We start from the raw sequence: 26,337 nt of genomic DNA, 5'->3' as shown, positions 1-26,337 counted from the left end.
TCAATTATATTGATCACTGCCTCGAAATTAAGGTAGATATTAGACCTGCCACTAGTTTGTGATTTAATTTGTTGATAAAGAAGCACATATAAATTTTAAAATCATTTTAAAATGTAACATTTTTAATATATTTTGACATATTTTGATTTCCTTTGTAATCCTAAGTATTTGCTCCATTATTTTGACAGCCTGATTCTGAGAAGATGTCCATAGGATTCACCAGACTGCCAAAGGGTATGCTGCACAAAAGGAAGTTTGACTCCCTGCAGTGGGTTATTATCCTGGACTAGACGTATTAATCACTAACAGGCAATTTATTCCCTATAAGTGAATAAACATTTAGTTGCCTAAATTTTATCCAAAGACAAGGAATAACTAGTTCTATAGATTACATTTAAAGGGGCAGCATTAGCTAAGAACAGTCACCTTATGATTTCATGCTATGCTTGTTCAATGGGACAGTTACAATATATAATGTATCTAAAAGGTAAGATATAATCAGGGGTTTATAACGATGTTGAGCTTTCTGGAACTATAATGCCTCTTTATAGAATGTAAGTTTCTTGTTGAACTTTACTGTGTACAGAAAAATCCCCAACCAAAACTCTGAACATCTATTTCACTTTCAGGTGCCTCTACGATCACAGATTACCACTTGACTCCACTTGGTACCAAGACAGTCTTCCACACAGCTGATGGAAGTGAAAATGAAGATAGAGCCAAATCAACCCTCGCCAACACTGGCATGCCATAATATTAAATGTCATGATGCCACCTACAAAGATAACTTAATTTTTGTTTATGTTGGCTAGGTTTTTAATATTTTTGAAGCCTTACTTAAACCCTGATGAAAACTTCTTGCAATCAAGTTAATGGTTAACACCTTAACATTTATTATAACTTAATATTACAAATTTGATTTTAGCAGGTTCAATGGAGAGAGTAAACTTGTGAAAATAGCTTATTAGTGTAGTACCCTGCTCTTTCCTTAAAGATGTACTTAGATATGTTGCCTGTTGGCATACGTTTTCCTTCACAATGAAACACTATGGAACAGAGGATTTTCTAATTGTAGCTAAAGTTTTTCTTTAATTGAATACAAAAATACTATGCATGTAAAAAACAATAAGAAAGTTTATTTTACACTCTTCTGCCCACAGCTCCTTATCTTTCCTTCTTGGTGAACTGCACTTCTGTGGCCCACATGCCTTCATAACTTCGCACAGAGCATTTCTAGCATCATATCATCCATGCTGACTGTGCCAATGATGGGCTTGAAGAACAGGTCAGCAATGACATTGGCATTGATGAATCTCAGCAGGAAAAGGGCACTGTGCAGCTCGGCGAATCTGGTCTGGTGCCCCCTGTGTGTCATCCTGATATGTTCACTGAGGATCTGCTGAGTTCCCCACTGGAGTCCCTGGATGTACTTCACGCACTTCAGGCCTGGCAGGTCTGGAGGAGAAAAATCTCTTTGTTATAAACAGCTCACTCACAGAGTCCTTTGCTAGGTTTTTAAATAAATCCATTTCTGCCCCTTCCCAAATTAAACAAGCGCTCAAGCTTCCTGATTAAAAGGGCTTTCTAAAGGATAAAATGCCAAGCCAATTCTAAGTTTTCAGAAGCAACACTTTCCAGAATGAAACATCATATAATTATTCTTATTTAATATTCACTGTTTGCATCCTCACATTTAGAAACTGCTGGCCCTGAACCAAAAAATGCACACAATTCAATATGACAGAATATAGTTTAATGAATCATTGCTCCAGTTCACTATATGTGCAAATATGAAGACATTAAAATCATTTCAAGAAGTGAGTACTTTACCTTTTTACCTATGAGAAACAGACCATTGTATAATAACATGAAGTTCTGCCAGATGACAAATATTTTACCATCTTCCCTCGAATTTCCCACCATTAAAATGATTATCCAGCCAATGGTGGTAAACTTCAAAGCCACAAACTGTGACTCACGAGTCTTAATTATTTGCCTGCAGACTAATTTAGTCTAGAGTCCCACAATAATTTAAGAGATAACACTGGCCACTTAGCTCATTGTACCATGATTTCTGCATGGGAGTATGTCAAAAAAAAAAAAAAAGCGATTCTAATGATCACTCCAAAAGGCTCTTTTAAAAAATATTAAAGAGGTCTTTGAAAGCATTGTCTTACAGCCATTAAAAGGTTAAAAAGTAAACATGAAAACATCATTGATTGCAACATGGTTCAAAAGTAACTTTTCAAATAGAGAAAGCATGACCTTCTTGCAGTACAGTGTAATACCCAAGGAAAACTGAATGAAATACAACGCAGGAAAGATTAAGTGCCTGTAAGTTTTATAAAGAAGGTGGTAAGAGGAGGCTGCTTTTAAAAGTCCTTTGATCCTCCATGATAGTAATATTACTTTAAAGTTCTTTAACTTGTATTTAAGTAATTACCAATTTACTGTTCTGTTTAAATGATGTCAGTGATTGCGATCATTTTCCTTCCCTTTTTCTACAAAATCCAAGAAAAGTAGTTTACAAAGCACCATGCTAATCATCACAGAGTAGCAGAACCAGTCAGTGTTCCTTAAAAAGTAATGGCCATAAGCAAGTCATTCCTATTACAGGCAAATATCAAATCTAATAAAAGGAGAATGCAATCTCTCCAATCCATATTCCAATCACCCCAGTCCACACATTAACATCCCCTACTACCTACAGCTCATTCTTCAGGCTTGAGACCCACTTTTATTGTGTTTGAATTCCATTGGTGAGGGTAAGAGGCGGCTTGCATGAAACTCCACCAGAAATCTGAAGTTCCTCCAGGTCTAGATTCATGGCTCATTAAAATTTCATCTTTTGAACTCCACATCACTTTTCCCTGCTTTCATACCACACCCCTCCTTTTCCACCACCCCAAGGAAAAGTGGCTTCCCCTCCCCCAAAGAAAGACTTGCCTTCACAGTAAATTTAGAAAAGAGAAAAGGCGGATAGATGGACTCCACAGTAAAAACAAAACAAAAAAAACTTTGAAGATCAGGGGATACAAAACGATAAACAGCAAAGAAAGGCCAAACACTTAGCAGGCATTAATTTTCCCCAAATGCAGATGCATGTGTGTTTAAAATACACTCAGCTTAGCTGGTTAAACTCATATTGAGAGAGGATTCAGAAAACCAGAGTGAGAATAAAGGAAATGTGTATGTGTGTGACAACAGTATGTAGAACGAGGTGGAGGAAAAGCAGGAAACTAGTAGAATGTACACTTCTGGAAGCCGAGCCCGTCTCACTTTTGTATTCCATCAGAACAAGGCACATGGCATGGTAGATGTTTAACAACATTGGCTGACGGAGCAAGAAAACACTGTTTCCCAAACGATCTTAAGAACCACATAGGGCACGTACTATGAACACAGATTTGCAGACCCTGGACCAGAGATACTGAATCAGAATCTCTAGGGGAGGGTCCTGGAGAGACTATGAACAAGCCCCTCAAGTGTTTCTTATGCACAGGCAAGTTTGGAGAACAACGATATAAGCAAAAGGTGACCTACAATGATCACTGGGATGAGCTGAGGTCTCTAGGTCCTGAAATGTGAATTCTGAATGAATTATTATCCCACTAAATACTGCTCTATACCCCTTCAAAAAATGCTAGGCAGGAGGCAAGAATATAACTCAAGATTCCTAGTGTCAGGAAAAAAGGATGTGGAAGGAGTATTATAATGACTATCACAGCTCAAGCTGCCTGGAAACTTCCTGCCCACTTGTGACCCTTTTGGAAGGATGCTGGTCGAAGATGACTGCAGTAGTAGAACACACTCGACACTAGGCGTTGGGCTATCCAGAGAGATCATCTTCCAAGATTTGGTTGCACTGTATGGGGCAGAGTGTCCAGCATCCAACAGACAACCTGAAAGTCTGGCACAGCAGACTTCCCATTAGGCAAGGAGACAGGAGACCCACGCTCCACAACTCACTGGCCATTTATTTTGGAGTAAGGTCACTTGGGACTAGGCTATCTAATCTGCAAATGGGGTGGAGGAAGGGTGGAGGGCAGAGGGGGTAGATTAGGAGGTCTCTACCGTCTCTTCAAGCTCTAAAATACGGTGCTCCTGCTCCCAGTCCCTAGTGTGTCTTTTTCCTACCCCTTTGCTAGCCTCATACTCACAGACACTTGGAGGATAAGATAATCCAGCTGCTTGGGATCATAAAAATGACCATTCAGAGTCAGACCCATGAAACACTAAGTCCAGTGTCCTGTCTGACAGTGTCCCCAGAGGATGGTCTCTGAGTCCTTAACAAATGCTTCCTTTCTTTCCAGCCCAAATAGATTTCCTGCAACAAAAAGGTTCTAGTAAATTTCAGAACTAGGTTTCAGAATGAGATGTTGCAGAATTAGCAGTGAACACAAACTTTTTTTTAAAGCTGTGCTACTAGATTTAAAAGACTAGAGGAGAAGGAATAGCCATGTCTCTTGAAGGCACAAACTTTTCTGTAGTAACATAAAGGTGTAGAGAGACAAGTACAAACCACAACAAACAAGCCCCCTCCCCTCTGCTGAGTTTCTGGCAGCGGCCCACCCACGAGAAGTGGTTTCTGGACCCCCTCCCCAACTCTGCTGAGTTAGCTGCGATTTTTCACTTGTGCCCCTGCCTGTGCCCAGGGTAGGCACTGCCCAACACTTTTCTGAGCAGAGAAAATCCAGAGCTCAAGGCTGGAGCCCTTACCCGGATTAAAGAGCACGGTCCCCTTGAGGTAGGCGTACTCCTTGGTACTGATGTCCAGGCTCCAGCACCTGGCAAGGAAGCCCTTGATGGCTTGGACCTGGGCGGCCGACAGCAAATGCCCGGCCTCTGGCGGCGGTACCAAGTGTGGCTGCAGCGTGGCCAGGGGCGGCGGCTCCTCGCTCGCGGTCTCCCGCCGCCTGGTGGTGAGAATCCTCTGCAGCAGGCTGGGCTCTGAGGTCTCCACTGTCTCGAAGTTCAAGCGGTCCTGGGCCAGCTCCAGCATGAGCAGCGGCGCCCAGCAGCTGCGTGCCAGCACCAGCTGCTGGTCCAAGGGCAGCACCTGGAAGCAGGGTAAGTACTTGACGAAGCGCATCGTCTTCAACAGGCCCGCGGAGGCTGCCTCGCAGACCACCTGTGGACTCTTGAGGGCCATTCGCCGCTGCGCGCCACAGAAAGGGTCCCACCAGGGGGCCCCCTGCTCCGCCTCAGGAGCCGCGTGCGTTTGCTTTGCGTTCGTGGGCATGTTGTAGAGGATGCTGCCCTGCCGCGGGTGGTCTTCATCGTAAAAGCCGCAGCGGTACAGGAGCGCCACTGCTCTCCCTTCCGGCAGCTCCTCTCTGCCCCCCAGCCTCTGCGCGCAGTAGGAACGGTCCCACCGCACGTCCCTCGGCCGCGCCTCGGGAGCTTCCGGAGCCACGTGCGTTTGCTTTGCGCTGGTGAGCAAGCTGTAGAGGATGCTACCCTGCCGTGGGTGGTCTTCACCGCAAAAGCAGCAGCGGTACAGGAGCGCCATGGGACGCCCACCCGGCAGTCCCTCTCTGCCCACTGGGGGCTCCGCGCCACACGAGCAACCCCAGCACGAGCCCTCCCTCCGTGCCTTGGGCGCCTCTGGAGCCTCATGCATTTGCTTTGCGCTCGTGAGCATGTTGTAGAGGATGCTGCCCTGCCGCGGGTGGTCTTCACCGCAAAAGCAGCAGCGGTACAGGAGCGCCACTGCCCGCCCACCCGGCAGCCCCTGTCTGCCCACCGGGGGCTCCGCGCCGCAGGAGCAGCCCCAGCACGGGCTCCTCAGTTGCGCCTCGGGAGCCTCTGGAGCCGCGTGCGTTTGCTTCGCGCTCATGAGCATGTTGTAGAGGATGCTGCCCTGCCACTGGTGGTCCCCACCCGCCATGGCCAGCGGTGCCGGCAGCCTGGCTCTGTCCAGTGGCCGCCGCTTGGGATTTATTTATACCCAGCGCGCACGCACGCGCGTCGGCTGTCTCTGGCTGGGCAAGGGCGCGCGGAGGGGGGCGCGGCGCTGCGCTCCGGCGTGTTTGTCCGTGACCTCGGCGGTTCAGAAGGAGCAGGTGCTCCTTAAAGGTTGGAAATGAAAGAGGAACGAAGGCATGGGAGCTCTTGGACACTTCCCTCCTTCCTCTCTTTACACCCTTCCCTGCCTCTGGAAGACTGAGAGCAGAGCTCAGGGAGCAGGTATTTGGGGCACTGTTCCAACTCTTGCCATTGAACCCTGGCATCTAATTTGCCCCCTTTATTGGAAGGGCAGGGGTGCCTAAAAAGGAAAAAGTCTATTTCTATGCCATCTTTGCAAACTTTCATTAAATGATCAAACTTTGTATGACACATTTTATATATGGATGGAGAGATCTCATTTTCAGGGACCTTGAAAAATATAAACTATGGACTAGCAGTATCAGCATCATATGGGAACTTGGTAGAAATGCTCAATTTCAGGGCCCAACTAGACTCGCTGACTCTGAATCTGCATTTTAACAAGACCCCCCCAGGGGATTGGCCTGCACCTTAAATTTTGAAAAGCGCTGATCTAAAGATGCTATCATAAGCGTTTTGTTTAATGCAATTAATATTTTTGAGCCCCAACTCTGTCCTGGATGCTGTGTTAGAGAGCTGGGGGCAGTGACCAGGACATAAAAGTGGCTAATATTTGGGAATATAATAATCACAAGGGGCTAAACGGTTGTTCCAGTGAAAACTTTGTATTCTTCAAGAAGTATTGCATTGGATAGATGTGTAATTAACATTTCTTCTCCCACCCTTCCTAAACGAATAATGAGAAACACAGGTTTCAGGAAGCCTGGATCCTTTGGTCCTCACTTGCCACACAGCCTCCTTTCTCATTCTACAAAGGCACTGAGATCAGTGGGTCTCCCACATCACCACGTGCCCCTTGTGTAACTAGCAGATTATTTCACCAGCCAGCTGGGTAACTTCAAAATCACAACCCTTTAGTCCTCAAACTCCTCACCTCTAAAATAGAAGGTTTCCTTTGTGATCTCTTGGGTCCAGGACTGAAGACATAGAGAAGGGGACCTGTATAAACTAGCTGGTGTAGGATCCCCTTTCTCATGTTTTAATTTCTCTGGGACGTGGAATTCTGAGTATAAGAGGAAAACCTAGGAGACACTTATTTTGCATTCAACCTGAAATTTTATTCTTTCTGTGAGAGGCCCAATAACACAGTGGTTAAACTTCTGGCCCTGGCACCAGATTGCCTCAATTTTAATTCTGGCCCTGACACTCTGTAGCTCCGTGACCTTGGGCGATGTATTAGTTTCCTATTGCTGCTGTAACAAATTACCACAAATTTAGTGGCTTAAGGCAACACAAATTTATTATGTTACAGTTCTGGAGGCCAGAAGTCTGAAATCAGTTTCACTGGCCTGAAATCAAGGTAAAATTCCTTCTGGAAGCTCTAGGAGAGAATCTATTTCCTTGCCTTTTCCAGCCTCTAGAAGCTGCCTGCATTCCTGGGCTCCTGGCCATATCACTCTGACCTCTGCTTCCATCTCCTTTCTGACTTGTTTAAGGATCTTTATAATTACATTGGGCAAACCCAGATAATCCAGAATAATCTCCCCATCTCAAAATTCTTAATTAAATCACATCTGCAAAGTCCATTTTGCCATGAAAGATAACATATTCACAGGTTCTGAGGGTTAGGACATGGACATCATTGGGCGGCATTATTTAGCCTTTCACAGAAAAGTTACGTAAGCCACCTGTGCCTCAGTTTCCTTATTTGTAAAATGTGGACAATAATCTCTGTGAGGTAATCCTCATACATGAGTTAATGCATGTAAAATGTTTGTTTGGTACACGATAAGTGTTGGATGTATCAACTCTTATTCCTCCCCCCCCCTTTTTAAGATAACATGTGATAACTTCAGGGTTAGGAGTTGATGCTAGACCAGCACCACCATTATTCTCTCTCTGCCAGGGAAGCCCACCCTATCCCTCCACCCAGAAGTTGTCTCATTTTTTTTCTGCATGTCCACATTTCTTAGACCAGACTCAAAACACTGGATGGGCCATGTGGTCCACAACAGTAATATGTATTAGAAATGTTACCTCATTGTCCATTTCATCATTTGCCATTTCCAATATTCAAGCTACTCTTTGGGTATTGTTATTGCTACTTCAGCAATCTTCCTGCTTGATGCATCCACCAACCAGCCTAGCTGAAAAACCCAGCCTACCTCAGCCCCCACCTTAAGTTGCCAGTGCTAGTTACTTTTTATGTTACCCCATTTTATTTTCTTCCTATCACTTATCAGAGCTGATATGATTGATGTATTTAGTTATTTGATGCTTGTTGATTGTCTCCCTCAACTAGTATAAAAGTCCCTTGAGGGCAAGGAATTGGTCACTCTGTGTCCCAGCAACTAGGACAGTGTCTGGCATACAGCAGGTGCTCAAAAATATATTTGTTGGCCAACTGTGCCTTTAGAGAAAGAGGAGAAGGGTGTATCTCCTGCTCTCAACACACAGGACACTATTGCTGTGCTGATCCTGGCAGAAGGAGGAGTTAGCAGGCCCTGTTGGACTCAGAGCTTTCTGGAGGCCTTTTGTGATATTCAGAGTGCTGCAGGCACTGTGATTAAGTAACAAGAGAATTGAGTTAACAGTCAAAAGACATGGCTTTGGATTTGGGCTCTTCTACTCTAAAGATATAACATTGAACAAGTCATTTAACTTCAGCCTTCACACTTGTGAAATGGGGAAAAATTCTATATGACAATATTAATACATCCACCCTGTTCTAAGTCCTTCAAGGGTTATTATTATTTTTTTCTCTCAATATGGACCTTTACAGAAACGTTTGCTGACCTCTTCACTATATCAAAAATATAAAGTGACTTAAGTTTACACTCGTTCACTTTCTAATGATTTAGCATTGAACAAGGCATTTAATATTACGTTAGCCTTTTCAGCTATGAAACCAGAAAAAAATGCCATAAACTATTTTAATATTTGTACCCTAGCCCTATATAATTTAAAGGGTTTTCTAAAACTCTTTCATCTTATCAAGTATATTTTTAAAAATCCTAGTAACAACCCATTTTTTGTGACTTTAATCACTCACACCTCACACCTATTTGATGTCTTTGACTTTCAGGCATTGTCTCAAAATGAAATTTCAGTACGGTGCTGAGAACCATGAACTTGTAATATATTGGTTATAATTCCTGTTCTTTCCCAGGAACAGAATCTTCTGATTTTCTTACTTGTGTTTTTCTTGAAGTTGTGACCTTCTGTTCATAACTCTGAGGACTTCCCAGCTTCTTTGGATTGACTGTTTCTAAGGAGAGCTTGCCTGTTTGTCCTTCGCAAGTATTCATCCTTGGAACTGTCAGGAGAAAACTGACTTCATCTTTCCCCTTTCCATTTTTTCCCTGAACAGATAGCTCGTGAGAAACAAAATCATCCAAACACAGCAGTGCAGAGCTTTGCACCAAGCAATGCCAGCCTGCTGGTTGCTACAGGATTAGTGAAGACGTAACCTTCTAAGGCAGGCATAGCTTCTTCATTTGATTTGTCCCATGTCCTTAGACCACTGTGACAGCAAGACAAAAGGACACTCATCAACTGCACCTGTCATATGCTGAGTTTGTCCACAACTGCAATTTGGATATTTACACTGAGTCATTGTTCGATGACCTTGGTCAGTTGGACACCTGCGCTGCAGAATCCATTATCTGTTCTAACTCAGGGTGGGAGTAACGCAGCTCTGCCTGCCTGAATGCAACCTTCAACTTCAAAGTCATGCAGTTTTCCCTAAAGGATGTAGGAGTGAAGTACAGGTGGGGAGAAAGCCGGGTAAAATTGTAAAACTAACCTTTGCACAGCAAGCTGCTCTTGACCTGGAAAGGCGTGATGATCTGAAACCCGATACGAATTTTCAATCTAGGCTTAAAAGAGCTGCAATGCCTCAGAATTCAGTTCCTTTAGTAAATAGGTGACAGGGAGTAACAATAGTGTTTTCCTTATTTTTCAAGGTAAATATTGGCTGAACACTATTATAGAAGAGTAGTGGCTGATAAAATCCAAGAGATAGTCTCCCTATTTTTCCTTTCCAAGACCCAGAATGTTTAAAGCTCTATTTATGTAAGAATTAATAAGCTTTAGCTGCTGACTCATGAAACCCCTAAAGATCAAGTCATCATTATTTATTTCCTTCAGATGAGCTACAAAGAAGGCAATCACCTGCCTTAGAGGTCACATAGTTGCTGAAATGGAATAATGACTCATACTCATGGTAATTCTGAAATGTTCTAAAATCAACTTTCCAAATCAGTCAACCACTCTGTTCAAGGAAAAATGTTCATCAAATCAATTTATTTTACTGCATCTACCAATTTTGAATCCATCCCAGTACCAGATGTTGATCAAATTATCTAATTAATAAATTCAGTGGACTGACAGGTTTAAAAATGGTTATCCCATTGGTTGACAAACAATTAGAATTGATTTGACGGGTGAGTTTGAAAATCATTGCTGCATTGATCCGCATAGCTATGTCCCCTAATGGTGATGGTAATTTTAGCTACACACTCCTCCTGTATCAGGATCTGGAACTGTTATACTATCTTCCTCCCAGGAAATTGCTTTCTTTTCCCGTCCAACTTTGCTTAGCAGTGTACTTCCCACAATGATTATATCTACAGGACCTTGTACATTGCCTGGCATATTAAAGACCCTCAACAAACACCTGCTTAATGAAACAATGAGTGAAAAGTTTCTTCCTCATCTATAGATGGTTTAAGTTCACTAGGTTGCCCAACCTTCTCTCCTTTCCTGTGATTGTGTGGATTTTAACAATCTTGCCAGCCCTGGTGGAAAGACCCTTGGTCCCTTCTGCCAAATACCTGCTGCCTGTTTTAACCACTCTGATTTCTAGTTTGACAATCTTGAAAATGAGAGTAAATATGTTATCCGTGTTTACTTCACAAAGTTGTTAAATGTATGAAATCATTAACAATATCTCACAAATATGAGTTATTACAGTTAGATTGCAATTTCTTTAAGTCGGAAGCATCAGACTCTGTGAAGTGATATATTGCCCAACTAAATCAAATTTGTGCATTTGAAATTCTCTGTACATATACATATCAAATGCATTTGAAATGAGGGATCCTACAGTCAATAATAAGTCATTCAAGTTTGGAGTTAAATGCATTTAACAGTACTGCCACAAACCTAATTGCTTTCTCTGAGCCCACAATGACAAACATATGAAGAACAAAAAATATGTGAATAGATGTGGGTGATTTTCTTTGCAACAGAGCCAAGTGCTGGTGATGAAGAAAATCAATTTTATTTCCAGGGCGGGCCCCGTGGCTTGGTGGTTAAGTGCGCGCGCTCCGCTGCTGGCGGCCCGGGTTCGGATCCCAGGCGCACACTGAGATACCGCTTCTCTGGCCATGCTGAGATCGCGTCCCATGTACAGCAACTAGAAGGATGTGCATCTATGACATACAACTATGTACTGGGGTTTTGGGGGGAAAAAATTTTATTTCCAAACTGATGTTTTTGCCATGATGAATGTGGCTGGGTCGTTAAAAAAGAAGCTGCCTTAGGTTGAGTTGTCTGAAGCAGGGCACTAGATGAGGATTATGTGCACATCCTGGAGGAGATGATCCCAGGAAGCAGTGATGAGGGTGCAGAGAAAGTGAAAATGGGAACGAAGGAAAGCCAATAATAGCAAGGCACATTACTGAGGTCACTGCTGTGAGCAACAGGACTGATTCCACCAGGGCCTCCAGAGAAATGTACAGAATGCCTCCCAGAATTGCCCACCCAAAGGAGTGGGAGTGGTGTTTATCCATTAGTTTCCATCCCTCAAGGTTGAATTTTGCCACCAAGTTTCCACCAATATCCATGGTGTTGCAAAACACAGTATGAAAAAAGCCACAGCCTGCATGAAACTTACTGTCCGCCCACTTGTGCATGGCATCAGAGATATCGGCAAGAAGAAACAAGGCAGGGAATCAGAGACATCTGAGAGGAGTTCAAAGCAGATCATCCTTAACTTGCTGCCCTGAGGCCAATCCCACCTGGTATAGGAATTGGTTGAGGTGAAACAATAACCTTCAGCACTCTTCTGCTGAGCTTGTTCATCTTTGAAAACCATGTTACCGTTATGTCCCAAGATGTTCAATTCTTTAGATAAGTAAGCCTTGAATGGAGAGGCAGACAAGACCATTTACCCAGCGTTGGATAATAATTTGTCCTGACTGAGCCTTTATTCAATAGTTTTATTAGCCACTCTCTTATAGACTGAAAAAAAAAACCCACTGTTTATCAGTAAAAGAACAAAATTTCACCAGATAGCCACAACTTTTTGCAAAAGTAGAGGTTGTAGCATCACACGTATCTTTTGGGTATTTCTAAATACTTTGGCATTATCCACAGGTTCTTAAGATGTTTCAATCCATTCAAAGAAGTTTAAGCAAAACCAGAACCTTCACATAAGCCTCTTCTTGAGGCTTGAGGTATGGGTGGATCCAGGTACTCAAACTACCTTTCTGGGACATGTTTCTTGAAGCCTTCTGACATCTTGTTCCAGTGTGAGTTATCCTTGATTCATATCCTGCAACCAACCCAGTAGCCAATTTTGTCAACTCTACCTTCGAAATGTATCTCAGATCCAACGCTATACCCTGGCTCAAGCCACCATCTTGTCTGACCTCAGCCCCTGCAATAACCTCCTCCCTGGTCTCCTGCTTCCATTCATTCTCTGCCTACAGCTAGTTCTCCAAATAAAGAGTGGTGCTTAAAGGTTAGTGAGATTGTATACCTTTCCATCACAACTAGAAAAGTCTAGTGGTATAGGCCCTTGCTTTTAAAATCTTATAGCATCTGGCCCTGGCTCTCTCGCCACCTTCTATCCTTCACTCACTATGCCCTAGCTACATGGCCTCCTTGATATTCCTCAAACCTGCAGCCTCCCTCATCTGGACTGTTGCACCTCCTCCTGCAGATAATCACATGGCTCATTCTTTTAACTTCCATTAGCCTTTGCTCAAATGTCATATGCTCAGAGAGGCCCTCCCTGCCTGACCTCCCTATCTAAAATAGTGCCTCTGCCACTCTTCATCCTTATTGCCTGCTTTACTTTTTTTCTTGGCCCTTATCATTATACATATGTATTATTGGATTATTTGTTTATTGTTTGCCTCTTCCATGAGAATGTACATTCTATGAGAGTAGAGACTGAGGCATTCACTGCTATGTCCCTAGCACCAGGAGCAATGCCTGGAACATGGTAAGTGATGAATAACATAGACTGGTTATTCTCCAGGTCTACTGTCCCTAGCTGCCTGTCTGGAATTTCTTTTCATTCTCCTGTTGACTGAGCAAGCCACTCAATGGACAGTTCCTTAATTAATCACCTGAACAACTATCCAGCAACCCCCTCCTGCTCTCCATGCCTGCTGTCTCTGCTTTGGGAGCCTCTTTTCAGGGCTCTGCCAGGTAGAAAATGCCAACCTTCTCAATAGCCTTTTCCTGTGTATTTTCTGGGTCATGTTTTCCTCTGCCCTGGTTTATTGATCAATGTAACTACGTCTCCCTTCCATCTTCCAAAAATCTATCCAGATCTCTGTCCCATAGATTGTTTCATTCTCAAAGCTATAATGGATTTGTCTTATCTGTGCCATTTACCATGTCATTTCAATAGGATTCTGTGAGGAGAGGTAAAGATATGAGTTCCACCTGATACCTTGAGCCACAAGCTCATATTTAACAGTTTATTAAGTATGAAACTGTTACAACTGTGTGTGTGTGGGGGGGTGTTTTCTTTAGAAATTGTGTAACATGAGACTATTTCAGCAACTTAGCCAAAAATGGTCTGGAGCCTACAAGGTTTAGGATGGTGGGATTTGCTTTATAGACTGGCAAAGGGAAACTGTCCAGTACCACTTCTGTGACCTCCCTCCAGCTTGAGTCTGGTGGATAGAAGTAAAGGGTGCCATTAAGGATCAGACCCTAAAAGTTAATTCAATAACCATTCAGCAGCATTTGAAGTGGGCATTCCACATATAAGAAAGGATGCACACAAATAAGAAATTAAACTTGTCATAATAATTCTGCTAACATACACCAAAGCTAGAAATACTGTAATGTAAGTAAAATATAGTTTGACATTTCTCTTATATATAGAACTGTATGTGTGAGAGAGGTAACTTGTTATTGGCATCCTTTAATTCTGCAGATGAAATTTAATCTCATAATAAATACCTCCTTTTCAGACAGAAAAGTCATTCTAAATGGGTTTACCTTGTTTGGCATCTATTAAGTGTTAACTTAACATTCTTAATTACAATTATGCATTGGTTTGCTTGGTATCCTTTTAAAGTTCTTTGACTGAGGGTCAGTACAGCATAGCCTCTCACATATCAAGACCATCAGTTCCTATTAAAAGGGTAAATTGTATAAGGCAATGTTTCACTACGCACAAATCTCAGCTGTATTTTATTAAAGTAAAGCACATTTGGCTTTTGATTAACCCTCGATCGATTACTTTTAATGTAAAAAGAAAGGCCCAACAATGGACACATAGTCAAAATTCCAAACGTAGCCTTGGAAGCAAGAAGGAAGAAGAAAAATGTTCCTTGGTAATCACAAATAATAATATTTCCTTTAAAATATCCTAAAATGGTTTTGTAACAGAGATATTAATGGTGCAGTAAGTCCTGGCTACACAAAGTGAGGTCCTCAGACCAGCAGCATCAGTATCATCTGGAAGTTTGTCAGGAATGCAAAATCTCAGGCCTTGCCCAAGAGCTACTGAAACAGAATCTGCTGCTGAGCAAGATCGCCAGATGATTTGTATGCACGTTAAAGCTTGCAAATCACTCTGTAAATCTCTGCTTCTCAGATTTGACTGCTCTTTGGTGTCATCTGAGGAGATTAAAAAATTACTGAGGACTGGATCCCACCCCAGAGATTCTGATTTAATTAGTGTGGGGTGTGGTGTAGGTATAAACAGTTTGAAAAACTCTCCAGGTAATTCTAACCAGCAGCCAAGTTTGAGAATCATTGCTCTTAAAAATAAAACCCAACATCATATTCATTATATAATAATAAGATAATCAGTAGTAATAGCAGTAATATTTTTGGATAATAAAGTCTTCCACAAGCACAGATGAAAGCAAACGTGGAAACTGTAATTAATGAAAATATTTTGTCTAATTATCACATTAACACTGATTGGTTTTTCAGATTAGCAGAATGGTAAGAGGACGGGACAGAAGAGGTGGTGGAGAAAGGGAGGGCTTGAAACATGGAATGAGGCATAGAAAGCTAGACCCTGGAAAGTATCAAAATACAGGTCTTCAATAGTGAGGGTTCGGTACATCAACTAGTGTGGTTAGCAAGGGGCCAGGATCAATTCACCTTTGGAAAGTTGAGACTCCAGGAAACCACAAGTGGTTCTCTTGTGCTCTCCTGCCCTGTTGAGGGCATTGATGTATGGACATGACATCTAAAGAACTCACAAGAAGAAAGGGGAAAGGCCAGGTATTATCACTACCTTAGCTCGAAGCCTCATAATCTCTTGATGGTTTTATAGCACTGAACTCCTGACTGGTGTCCCTGCCTCTCATCATTCCACCATCCCATTCATCTTCCAAATGCAGCCAGAATGATCTTTCTAAAGGATGATTCTGATCGCATCATCCACTTGCTTAAAAAACGCTATAAACACACCTCATTACATGAAACATCACTTCCTTAGCATGATGGGTCTGGGAGGGACAAAGATTTGTTAAATATTAGGTACTTCTTTTGTTCTTAAAATCAAATCAAGGAGATACATGTACAGATGAAGAAACTAATGTTCTTTTTCAGAGGGAGGATATTTAATGGCAGAGATAAAATTAGAATCCCTATCTACCTGCATCTTCACTACCTCTTAGCATGGTATACAAGATTCTTCATAATCTAACAACCTTTCTGGATTTATCTCCCAACTTTTCCCCAATATTACAGATGCCTGCACAGACATTACACATCCCCAAAACACATCATGCTTCTTGCTGTTCCTTTAAAAATTAATTTCCTTTTACACCTCTATACTTTTGAACATGATATTTGTTTCTAGAATTTCCTCCTTTTTAAAAAAGTCTTTGGGCCGGCCCCGTGGCTTAGCGGTTAAGTGCGTGCGCTCCGCTACTGGTGGCCCAGGTTCAGATCCCAGGAGCGCACCGACGCACCGCTTCTCTGGCCATGCTGAGGCCACGTCCCACATACAGCAACTAGAAGGATGTGCAACTACGACATACAACTATCTACTGGGGCTTTGGGGGAAAAAAAGGAGGAGGATTGGCAATAGATGTTAGCTCAGAGCCGGTCTTCCTCCACAAAAAGAGGAGGATTGGCACGGATGTTAGCTCAGGGCTGATCTTCCTCACAAAAAAAAAAGATATTAAAAAAAATCTTTGAACTTTTACATAGCCTTCCAAATTCAAATTTAGTGTTATTTCCTACATGAAGCATTCCCAAAACCCCTTAAATAGGATTTTTCTCTCTTTCTTCAGTGTAATCATAGTACTTTCCACATGTCCTGTTAGCCCTTGACATATTGTTTGTAATTATTTTGATGTATTTATTTCCATATTATAAAATGAGTTTCTTGAGGATGCAAATCATGTCTTATTCATTTTTGTAATCAGCATCCTCTTCATCTTCGGTTCTGTATCAGTCAGTTTGGGCTAAGTTTTGCTATATAACAAATAACCCCCTAATACTCAGTAGCCTATAACAGCAAAGGTGTGTTTCCTGCTTATGATATCATGAATAGATTATGGCTCTGTTTCATGCTATCTTCACTCCAGGACCCAAGCTGATAGAGCAAATTCCATCTGGAACATGGCTGATTTTGTGACAGAGGAAAAAGATGAGGTGATCCATGAGATTATGTATTTTCTGCTTAGAATTGACACACACCGCTTCTACCCATGTTTCATTGGCTAAAGCAAGTCATATGGCTACTTCTAATATCAACAGTGTTGTGATATATAATTTTAATGCAGGAATGAGCACTTAAGTCACATAGCCAAGTCTGATGTCAACGAGACATGTAAGCCCTTCTCCAGTGAAAAGAGGCCATGAGCTATACCATCTACCATAGGGCTACCTACACCCCAGGAACTTCCCCTTTTCCTCACACAGTGAAGTCACATTTTACACAAACTTGCATTGTGTTCATTTTAAATATCAAAGCATAAAAATATTAATAAAATTCTACTTTAAGCATAAATTTTGAAATAATGCAAATTTCTTATATTTATATATTCACCCAAACGTCACATAATTTCAAAACTAGAGGGCCAGGTGAACTGAAAACTCTGCTCTATTGCCAAGTGGCCACACTATTTTAGTTGGTGCATGGAAATACCATCATCTTTTGTTAATACTAGTCTTTATTATATGAGGTATCAAAGAACACATCCATCTCTAATATACAATTTCACCTATTATAGGCAAACAATAAGTATTTCAACCCCATCCACCACACTTCCACTGTTAAAAATGTAATTCCCAATTTCATCCCTGATATGACCACTAAACCACTTCCACAGAGACTTCAAAGCAAGTCCAATTGCTTCTCATCCTCATTCATATAAGGAATATAAATATGTTACTAAGATCCAGAGTCAGTTTTGAAGATTAGATGGGTCACAACATCAGATTTTAAAATCAGGATCTATAGCATTCTTCTGGTTAATACAAAAGAACAATGGTGTATATCCCTCAATAAAATGTTAAGAAAAGAAAAGAAAAAAAAAAAAAAAAAAAAAGAACAATGGAGTCCTGATTCTACTTTCCATTATCTAGCCAATTAACAAGCCAATTAAGTGGGCCCAGAAACTTTTTCTTTCTTTGTCAATATTCACCAAGTAAAAACTCGGTCTAAGAAGGTTAAACTCTGCTTAAAAACTGCTACAAAAAAAGAGAAGAGAAAAAGATTTTCCTATTAAACGTATACCTTTTATGTTTAACTTACCAATATCGTGGAGACATTCATCCCAGAGTCTATTACTATAGTTAATATGTGACAACGTATGTGTGTTTAATTCATGAAACCTGCCCTTACTCATGCCCCATGTGTTCCATGCACATCCTCATATGCCACGTTGCTCTTACAGATAATGTGATGCTCCTTTGAAGGAGCTGATGACATGTAATTTTCTGTAACTGTCATTCTGAAGATAAATTAGACAAAGGCTTTTTGCCCAGATACGAGCGGTTAATTCACATAAGATAATTAAAATGTTTTATAGCTCAATATTTTAAATCTTTACTGAAATCACTGAAACACTATGCATATGCAGATGTCTGAAAAATTCAAGCTCTGTCTAGAAGTATATTTTTCAATGTGTCCTGCATGTTTGACTTTTTTTGCATTACTGAACAATGACAGTCTCTTCATTCAACAGGTTTTTATTGAGAACCTAGTATATTCCAGATACTGGCTAAGTATTTTCTGTGGATTATTTCATTCAATGTGATAATCTCGGGAAATACTTTCTTGAAAGTCATACTTAAGTCAGGCCCTGAAGGGTACATGGGATTTAGCAGGGGAAGGGAAAGCCTTTCAGATGGAAAGTACAGCTGGGCCAAAGCCCTCAGGTGGGAAACATCTTGGGATGTTCAAGGAACTGAAGAGACAGATGTGGCTGGGACAGAGTGTGAGAGCTGACAAGTGGGGCAAGTTGGCAGTACCATCATCATGTGCGGAGATGTTGAGCTAATCTACATTTTCTGTATCTAATTTATGAGTGTCAATTTGTATTTACTTAAAAAGAAACTCTACTCCCCCTTTCCCTACATTTGCAGACATAAAAGAAAATTTTATAGTGAATATTATGCAACAATCTAGCAGAACAGAATTAGAGAATGGGTCACGTTTTCCACATTTGTACCAATCAGGCTGAGGAGCACATTCTTTAGGCATGTGATTTTTTTTCCGGGTGATTCTTTTTGTGCTTTATCTTGGTATCGATATCATGGTAGCTTGAGGGTTCCTATATGTTGGCAATAGTCCCCACACATTTTGAAAGTCAATAAATCCAATCTGAGTAAAGTGGGTTTCTGTCTATAGGAGTACTCTACCGTCGCAGGATTGTTTGACAATTTAGAATTGTCATTAACTTCGGTGAGAATGTGTATTTAAGAAAGTCATCAAATAGTGTCTTATGTTTAAATACAGCATTCGATACTTTCCCCCTCCTTCTCATGTAGTTACTGAATATCTATCAGGACCTAGCCTCATGTTATTTCCTTGGGTACATCTTCTCTGAAATACATATTCCCTTTCACTTTTAAATTTTTTATTAAAAACTTTTGGAATGTTCAAATCATGTCAATCTCTCTCCCATGTCTCTTATTAAAGCCCTAGTCAGATAAGGTTAGGTTTGTCTGTTTGTGGCACTCCATCATTCAATAGAAAGTAATAGTATCTTGAACAACGTAGAAGTTCATTTCTATCTCATTTATAATTAGTCTGGAGATGGAAACTTCATGACAATTGAGGCATCTCCATATTCCTAAAGAACATGTCATGGACATTCTTTTATCTTCCTTCTCCACCATGACTGTTAGCCTACTGCTTATGGTCAAGATGACTGCTGTAGCTCCAGCCATCAAATCCACATTCCAGCCATCAGGAAGAAGGATGAGATAAGGAATAAGTAGTAAAACTGTCTCTTTGAACATGTTTACTAAGAAGCTAACATGCCACCATTTTCTTTACATGTCATTGAACAGAACTTGGTCAGAAAGCCACAACTGGCTGAAAGGAACGCTGGGAAAAGTAGTCTTTATTTTACATAGCCATGTGCTCTGGTAAAAATCAGAGGTTCTATTACTAGAAAAGAAGGAGAAAATGGATTTTGGAGTAGGCAGCCATCTCTAGTATAGAGTATGTTCCAAAATATAAAAATAAATAAGCTATTCTATCTGACATGTGAAATGATATATGCCTTTTCTAAGTCTTAACTGTCTCCTCAACTGCCACCCACCACCCAACCTGTAGGCCTTACCACAAATGCTCAGGCTACTCTATGATTTTGTAATATGTGGCTCATCCAGAGAAGTGTGAGTTGCATGTTTACTATATTTTAAAGTAAGTGCTTTTTACCTAGAGTTCTCATTTTGAGCAGCAAAATATGAGTGATTCTCATTTGGGTCTAACAATTCACAATATATCAAAAATGTTCAAAGAGGTTCGTTTTATTGATGTAAAATTCATATAACACAAAATTCACCATTTTAACCATTTTTATGTACAATTCAATGCCTTTTACAATATTTACAATGCTGTATAACCATTACCACTATCTAATACCAGAATATTTCATCATCTCAAAAAGAAACCCTGTACCCATTAAGCAGTCATTCCACGTTCCTCCCTCCCACCAAACCCTAGCAACCACTAATCTACTTTCTGTCTCTATAAAATTTCCTATTCTGCACATTCATATAAATGGAATCACACAATATGTGGCCTTTTGTGTCTGGCTTGTTTCACTTAGCATAGAGTTTTCAGGATTCATCCATATTGTAGGATTTCTTTTCATGGCCAAATTTATCCCATTGTGTGAATGTACTACATATTGTCTATCCATGCATCCGTTGATAGAGACTTGGGTTTTTTATGCTTTTTGGCTATTATGAATAATGTTGCTATAAACATTCATGTACAAATTTTTGCTTGGACATATATTTTCATTTCTCTTGGGTATATACCTAGGAGTGGAATTGCTGGGTTATATGGTAATTCTATATTTAACTTTTTGGGGAACTACCCAACCGTTTTCCACAGTGCTCGGACTATTTTACATTCCCATCGGTGATTTATGAGGGTTACAACTTCTCTACATCCTCACCAACAATTATTTTTTTTGTGTGTGGTGAGGAAGATTGGCCCTGAGCTAACATCTGTGCCAATCTTCCTCTACTTTGTATGTGGGACACTGCTTTGATGAGTGGTGTGTAGGTTTGCGCCCGGGATCTGTACCCACAAACCCCAGGCCACTGAACTGGAGCTTGCAAACCCAACCGCTATGCAACTGGGCCAGTCCCAACACTTCTTATTTTCTGTTTGTTTTTTAATTATAGCATCCTGGTAGGTGTGAAGTGGTATCTCATTGTGGTTTTGATTTACATTTACCTAATGAGTAATGATGTTGAGCATCTTTTCAAGTGTTTGTTGACCATATGTATATCTTCTCTAAAGAAATGTCTATTTGTGTCTGCCCATATTTTAATTGGGTTGTTTGTATTTTTGTAGTTGAGCAGTAAGAGTTCTTTGTATATTCTGGATATGAATTCCTTATCAGATATATAATTTGCAAATATTTTCTCCCATTCTGTGGATTGTCTTTTCACTTTATTTGGCACAAAAGTTTTTAATTTTGACAGAATCAGATTTATGTATTTTTCCTTTTGTTCCTTGTGTTCTCGTTGTCATATTTAAGAAACCACTGCCTAATCCATGGTCACAAAGATTTGCATCTATATATTCTTCAAAAAGTTTTATAGTTTTAGCTCTTGCATTTAGGTATTTGATCCATTCTGAATCAATTTTTGTATATGGTATGAGATAGGGGTACAAATTAATATTTTTGCATGTGGATGTTCAATTATCCCAGCACTATTTGTTGAAAAGACTGTCCTTTTCCCATTGAATGGTTTTGGCACGCTTGTTGAAAATCAATTGACCATGGTTGTAAGGATTCATTCCTGGAATCTCAATTCTATTCCACAGATCTATATGTCTGTTCTTATGTCAGTATTACACTGTTTTGGTTACAATAGCTTCATAGTAAGTTTTGAAATCAAGAAATATAAAGTCATCCAACTCTGCACTTCTTTTTCCAGATAGTTTTGGCTATTTGTGGTTCCTTGCAATTCTTATGAATTTTAGGATTAGTTTGTTCATTTCTGCAAAAAAAAGGAGTAGGAATTTTGATAGTGATTTTATTGAATCTTTAGATCAATTTGGAGAGTATTGCCATCTTAACAACATTGAGTCTTTCAATCCATGAACACAGGATATCTTTCCATTTATTTAGACCTTCTTTAATTTCTTTCAACAAAGTTTTATAGTTTTCAGTATACGAGTCTCACACCTCTTTGGTTAAATTTATGCCTAAGTATTTGATTCTTTTTGATACTGTTGTAAATGGAACTGTTTTCTTAATTTCATGTTCTGGTCATTCATTGCTAGTTGATAGAAATACAACTGATTATTGTATGTTGATCTTGTATCCTGCAACTTTGCTGAACTTGTATATTAGCACAAATAGCTTTTTTATGATTCTTTATGGTTTTCAGTACATTAGATCATATTATCGAAAATAGAGATATTCTTCTTTCCTTCTTCCTTTCGAATTTTGATACCTTTCATTACTTTTTCTTGCCTAATTGCCCTGGGTAGAACTTCCAGTACACTATTGAATAGAAATGGTGAGGGCAGACATCTTTGGCTTATTCCTGATCTTACGGTAAAAGCTTTCAGTCTTACCCCACTATGTATGATGTTAGCTGTGGGTTTTTCATAGGTGCTCTTTATCAGATTGAGGTAGTTCCCCCTCTATTCCTAGTTTCTTGAGTGTTTTTATCAGCAAATGTTACTGGGTTTTGTCAAATGCTTTTTCTGAATCAATTGAGGTGATCATGTGTCTTTTTTCTTCATTCTATTAATATGATATATTACATAAATTGATTTTCGTATGTTGAACTACCCTTACATTCCTGGAATAAGTTCCACCAGGCATGGTGTATAATCCTTTTAATATGCTGCTGGATTCGTTTTGCTAGTACTTTGTTGAGGATTTTTGCACGTATATTCATAAGGGATATTGGTCTGTAATTTTCTTTTCTTGTCATATCTTTGTATAATTTTGGTATCAGGGTAATACTCATAAAATGAGATTAGAAGTATTCCCCCCTCTTCTATTTTTGGAAGAGTTTGAGAAGGATTGGTGTTACCTGGTATTTAAACATTTGGTAGAATTCGTTAGTGAATCCATCTGGCCCAAGACTTTTCTTTGTTGGAAGTTGTTTGCTTACTGATTCAAACTCCTTACTTATTATAGATCTATTTAGATTTTATACTTCTTACTGAGTCATATTTGATAGTTTGTGTTTTTCTAGGAATTTGTCCATTTAATCTAGGTTATTTAATTTTTTGGTATAAACTTGTTCATAGGGGCCGGCCCCATGGCTTAGCAGTTAAGTGTGCACGCTCCACTACCGGCGGCCCGGGTTCGGATCCCAGGCACACACTGACGCACCGCTTCTCCAGCCATGCTGAGGCCGCATCCCACATACAGCAACTAGAAGGATGTGCAACTATGACATACAGCTATCTACTGGGGCTTTGGGGGAAAAAAAGGAGGAGGATTGGCAATAGATGTTAGCTCAGTGCCGGTCTTCCTCAGCAAAAAGAGGAGGATTAGCACAGATGTTAGCCCAGGGCTGATCTTCCTCACAAAAAATAAAAAAAATAAATAAAATTGTTCATAGTATTCTCTTATAATCCTTTTTATTTCTGCAAGGTTGGTACTAATGTCCTACAATTTCCTTCTGTTATTGATGTCTAATTTCATTTCACTGTGATCAGAATAGATATTTTGTATGACTTCATTGTTTTTAATTTATTGAGACTTCTTTCATGGCCTGACATGTGGTCTATCCTAGAGAATGTTCCATGTGTACTTGAGAGAAATGTGTAACATGGTGTTGTTGGAAGTTGTGCTCTGTATACGTCTGTCAGGTCTGGTTGATTTATAGTGTTGTTCAAGTCTTATATTTTCTTATTGATCATCTGTCTAGTTGTTCTGTCTTTTACTAAAAGTAGACTATTGAAGTCTCCAATTCTCATTGTTGAACTTTCTATTTCTCTCTTCAATTCTGTCAGTTTTTGCCCCATATATTTTGGGGCTCTATGGTTAGATGCATGTATGTTTATAATTGCTATATTTTCTTGATGAATTGACCCACTAATTCTAATGGATTAATCCAATTACATCTAATGTAATTACTGATAAAGAAGGATTTACCTTTGCCATTCTGCTTTTTGTTTTTTATGTCTTATTTTTTTTCTCAATTCATCCGTTACTGTCTTCTTTTGTGTTTAGTAGTCTTTTTAGTGTACTATTTTGATTCTTGTCTTGTTTCTTTTATGATGTGTTTTTAAATTATTTTCTTCATGGTTGCCTTGAGGATTACAATTAACATCTTAATTTACAACAATCTAGTTCACATTAGTACTAACCTTAATTCAAGAAATTCAAGACTATAGAAAGATGACTCATGGTTTTAGGGCATGGGGAACAGAGTAACTTAAGGATGTTTCTCAGGTGAAGGTAAACTCAGAAAAATCAGGGAGTAGTGTGAATAGACAAATCCAAAACAGTGCCCAGGCAAACTGGTGAAAGGTAATTCTAAATCAAAAGATTCTCTTGACTCAGGAACTCAAGGAAGGATAATCTGAAGGGAAAATGGGAGATTCCTACAAGCACAGGTAGGCAGATTAACAGAGCCTTTTAATATATGTCTTTCATTTCACTCATGAGTGACTGAACAATGCAAATGGTTTCAGCTAATGGTGGTCAACTCAAATCATTTTTTGAGAAAAGATGATATGTAGAATATAAGTAATTAAAGGGGGCTGGCCCGGTGGTATAGTGGTTAAGTTCGTGCACTCTGCTTCAGCAGCCCAGGGTTAACAGGTTTGGATCCCGGGTGCAGACCAATGCACCGCTTGTCAAGCCATGCTGTGGTGGTGTCCCATATAAAGTAGAGGAAGATGGGCACAGATGTTAGCCCAGGGCCAGTCTTCCTCAGCAAAAAAGAGGAGGATTAGCAATGGATGTTAGCTCAGGGATAATCTTCCTCACACACACACACAAAATATCTACATATATATAGATATAGATATATAAGTAATTAAATATTTAATAGTTGGAATTTCCTATTTTGGAACATCATTGAGAAAATATTTGTAGATAGGAAAATAGATGGGCAACAGTACATTCTGCACAAGGATACATTATCACATTTTACCATAGAGAGAAATTCTACACCTTTCTATCACCTGCTTATGCAAAAGCAGTGGTAACCATTACATTTCAAGGGTTAGTGGAGCCATTATATTTAAAAATGTACATCAAGAATTTTTTCTAACAGAAATTTAGAGTGAGTTTTCAACAAATATCTACACGGATGGAAGGGGGTACAAAGCAAGTATATTTCCAAATAATATCAATATATTTACCATCAAAAACTGCTGGAAGAAAGGGAAGAAGGAAGGAAGGTAGAAAGGAAGGAAGGAAGGGAGAAAATGAGAGAACCCTCATCCATAAGGTCAACTCTAAGAGATAAGTCACACAAAGTTTTTGAATAATTTAAATATGTGTTTTACCTCCCAGAGGTAAACCTGAAGAGTATGTTGAGGTGTGTTGTTGGTGTTATTATTTAAATATTTGTTATTCTGTATGTACATGTGTGCTGTTAAAGCCTAATGACCCAAAGATTACCAGAGACATACCTATAGTCTGACAGAATCATATTTATTGCCTCAATGAAGTGAGAGGGGTGCACCCCAGCAGAACTGTGGATTGCTGCCCTCAACAGGAGGAAAGACGGAGGCATCTTTTCTAAGGTTTGAATTCTTTTTTTTTTAATAATTTTATTTTTTATTTATTCCCCCCCCCCAAAGCCCCAGTAGATAGTTGTATGTCATAGGTGCACATCCTTCTAGTTGCTGTATGTGGGACGTGGCCTCAGCATGGCTGGAGAAGCAGTGCGTTGGTGCATGCCCGGGATCCAAACCCGGGCCACCAGCAGCAGAGCGCACTCAACCACTAAGCCACGGGGCCGGCCCGTAAGGTTTGAATTCTTGTTGAAGGATTCAGTAGAGGGTCTCAGCCAAGTGGGGATCAGTTCTGAACTGGTTAGTGCTTCTGAGGTGGGATCAGGGGAAGCAGGGATTAACTAAGGATTGGGTGTTGTCATGATTCAAGGGCAGTTTAGCAATTGGGTATTCCCAGTAATAGATAGGAATAGCAGAGCGTACCTGGGAGCTTCATTGGTAGGAAAGCAGTAAACACTCAAATCAGGGCAGGGAGTGAAGAGAGTGGTTGCATAGCCTTGAGTGAACCAGTGTTTCCTGTTAATTTTGCAACTACTATTGTCTGTGTTTATTCTCCTAGCATGATTAATAACAGAGCTGCTTTTTTCTGTTTTAATTGAAGACAGTTTCTTTCAGTCTCAGATAGATTTTTACTATTTCAGTTTGTATATTCT

General features: G+C 40.1%; 1 protein-coding gene across 1 annotated transcript; it reads right to left on the bottom strand.

Annotated features, from left to right (window-relative positions):
• Positions 1 to 1,178: 1,178 nt before the first annotated feature.
• Positions 1,179 to 5,890, bottom strand: NR0B1 (nuclear receptor subfamily 0 group B member 1). Its single transcript, XM_004435071.3, has 2 exons — positions 4,720 to 5,890; positions 1,179 to 1,455 (listed from the first exon to the last, which is right to left on the bottom strand). The coding sequence occupies exons 1-2, from the start codon at positions 5,888 to 5,890 to the stop codon at positions 1,211 to 1,213; spliced, it is 1,416 nt and encodes a 471-aa protein (XP_004435128.1). The 3' UTR covers positions 1,179 to 1,210.
• Between the last annotated feature and the right edge of the window lie 20,447 nt (positions 5,891 to 26,337).

This window comes from Ceratotherium simum, chromosome X (genome assembly GCF_057802395.1).
Source record: "Ceratotherium simum simum isolate JZ-2026a chromosome X, ASM5780239v1, whole genome shotgun sequence".
Classification (NCBI taxonomy): Eukaryota; Metazoa; Chordata; class Mammalia; order Perissodactyla; family Rhinocerotidae; genus Ceratotherium; species Ceratotherium simum.
This window is presented reverse-complemented; position numbering and strand designations above follow the sequence as displayed.

Excerpts from the sequence above, each read along its gene's own strand:
- NR0B1 (XM_004435071.3), bottom strand. The coding sequence starts at position 5,890 with ATGGCGGGTGGGGACCACCAGTGGCAGGGCAGCATCCTCTACAACATG. Across the intron at positions 1,456-4,719 it reads GACCGTGCTCTTTAATCCGG|ACCTGCCAGGCCTGAAGTGC; the intron begins GTAAGGGCTCCA and ends TTTCTCCTCCAG.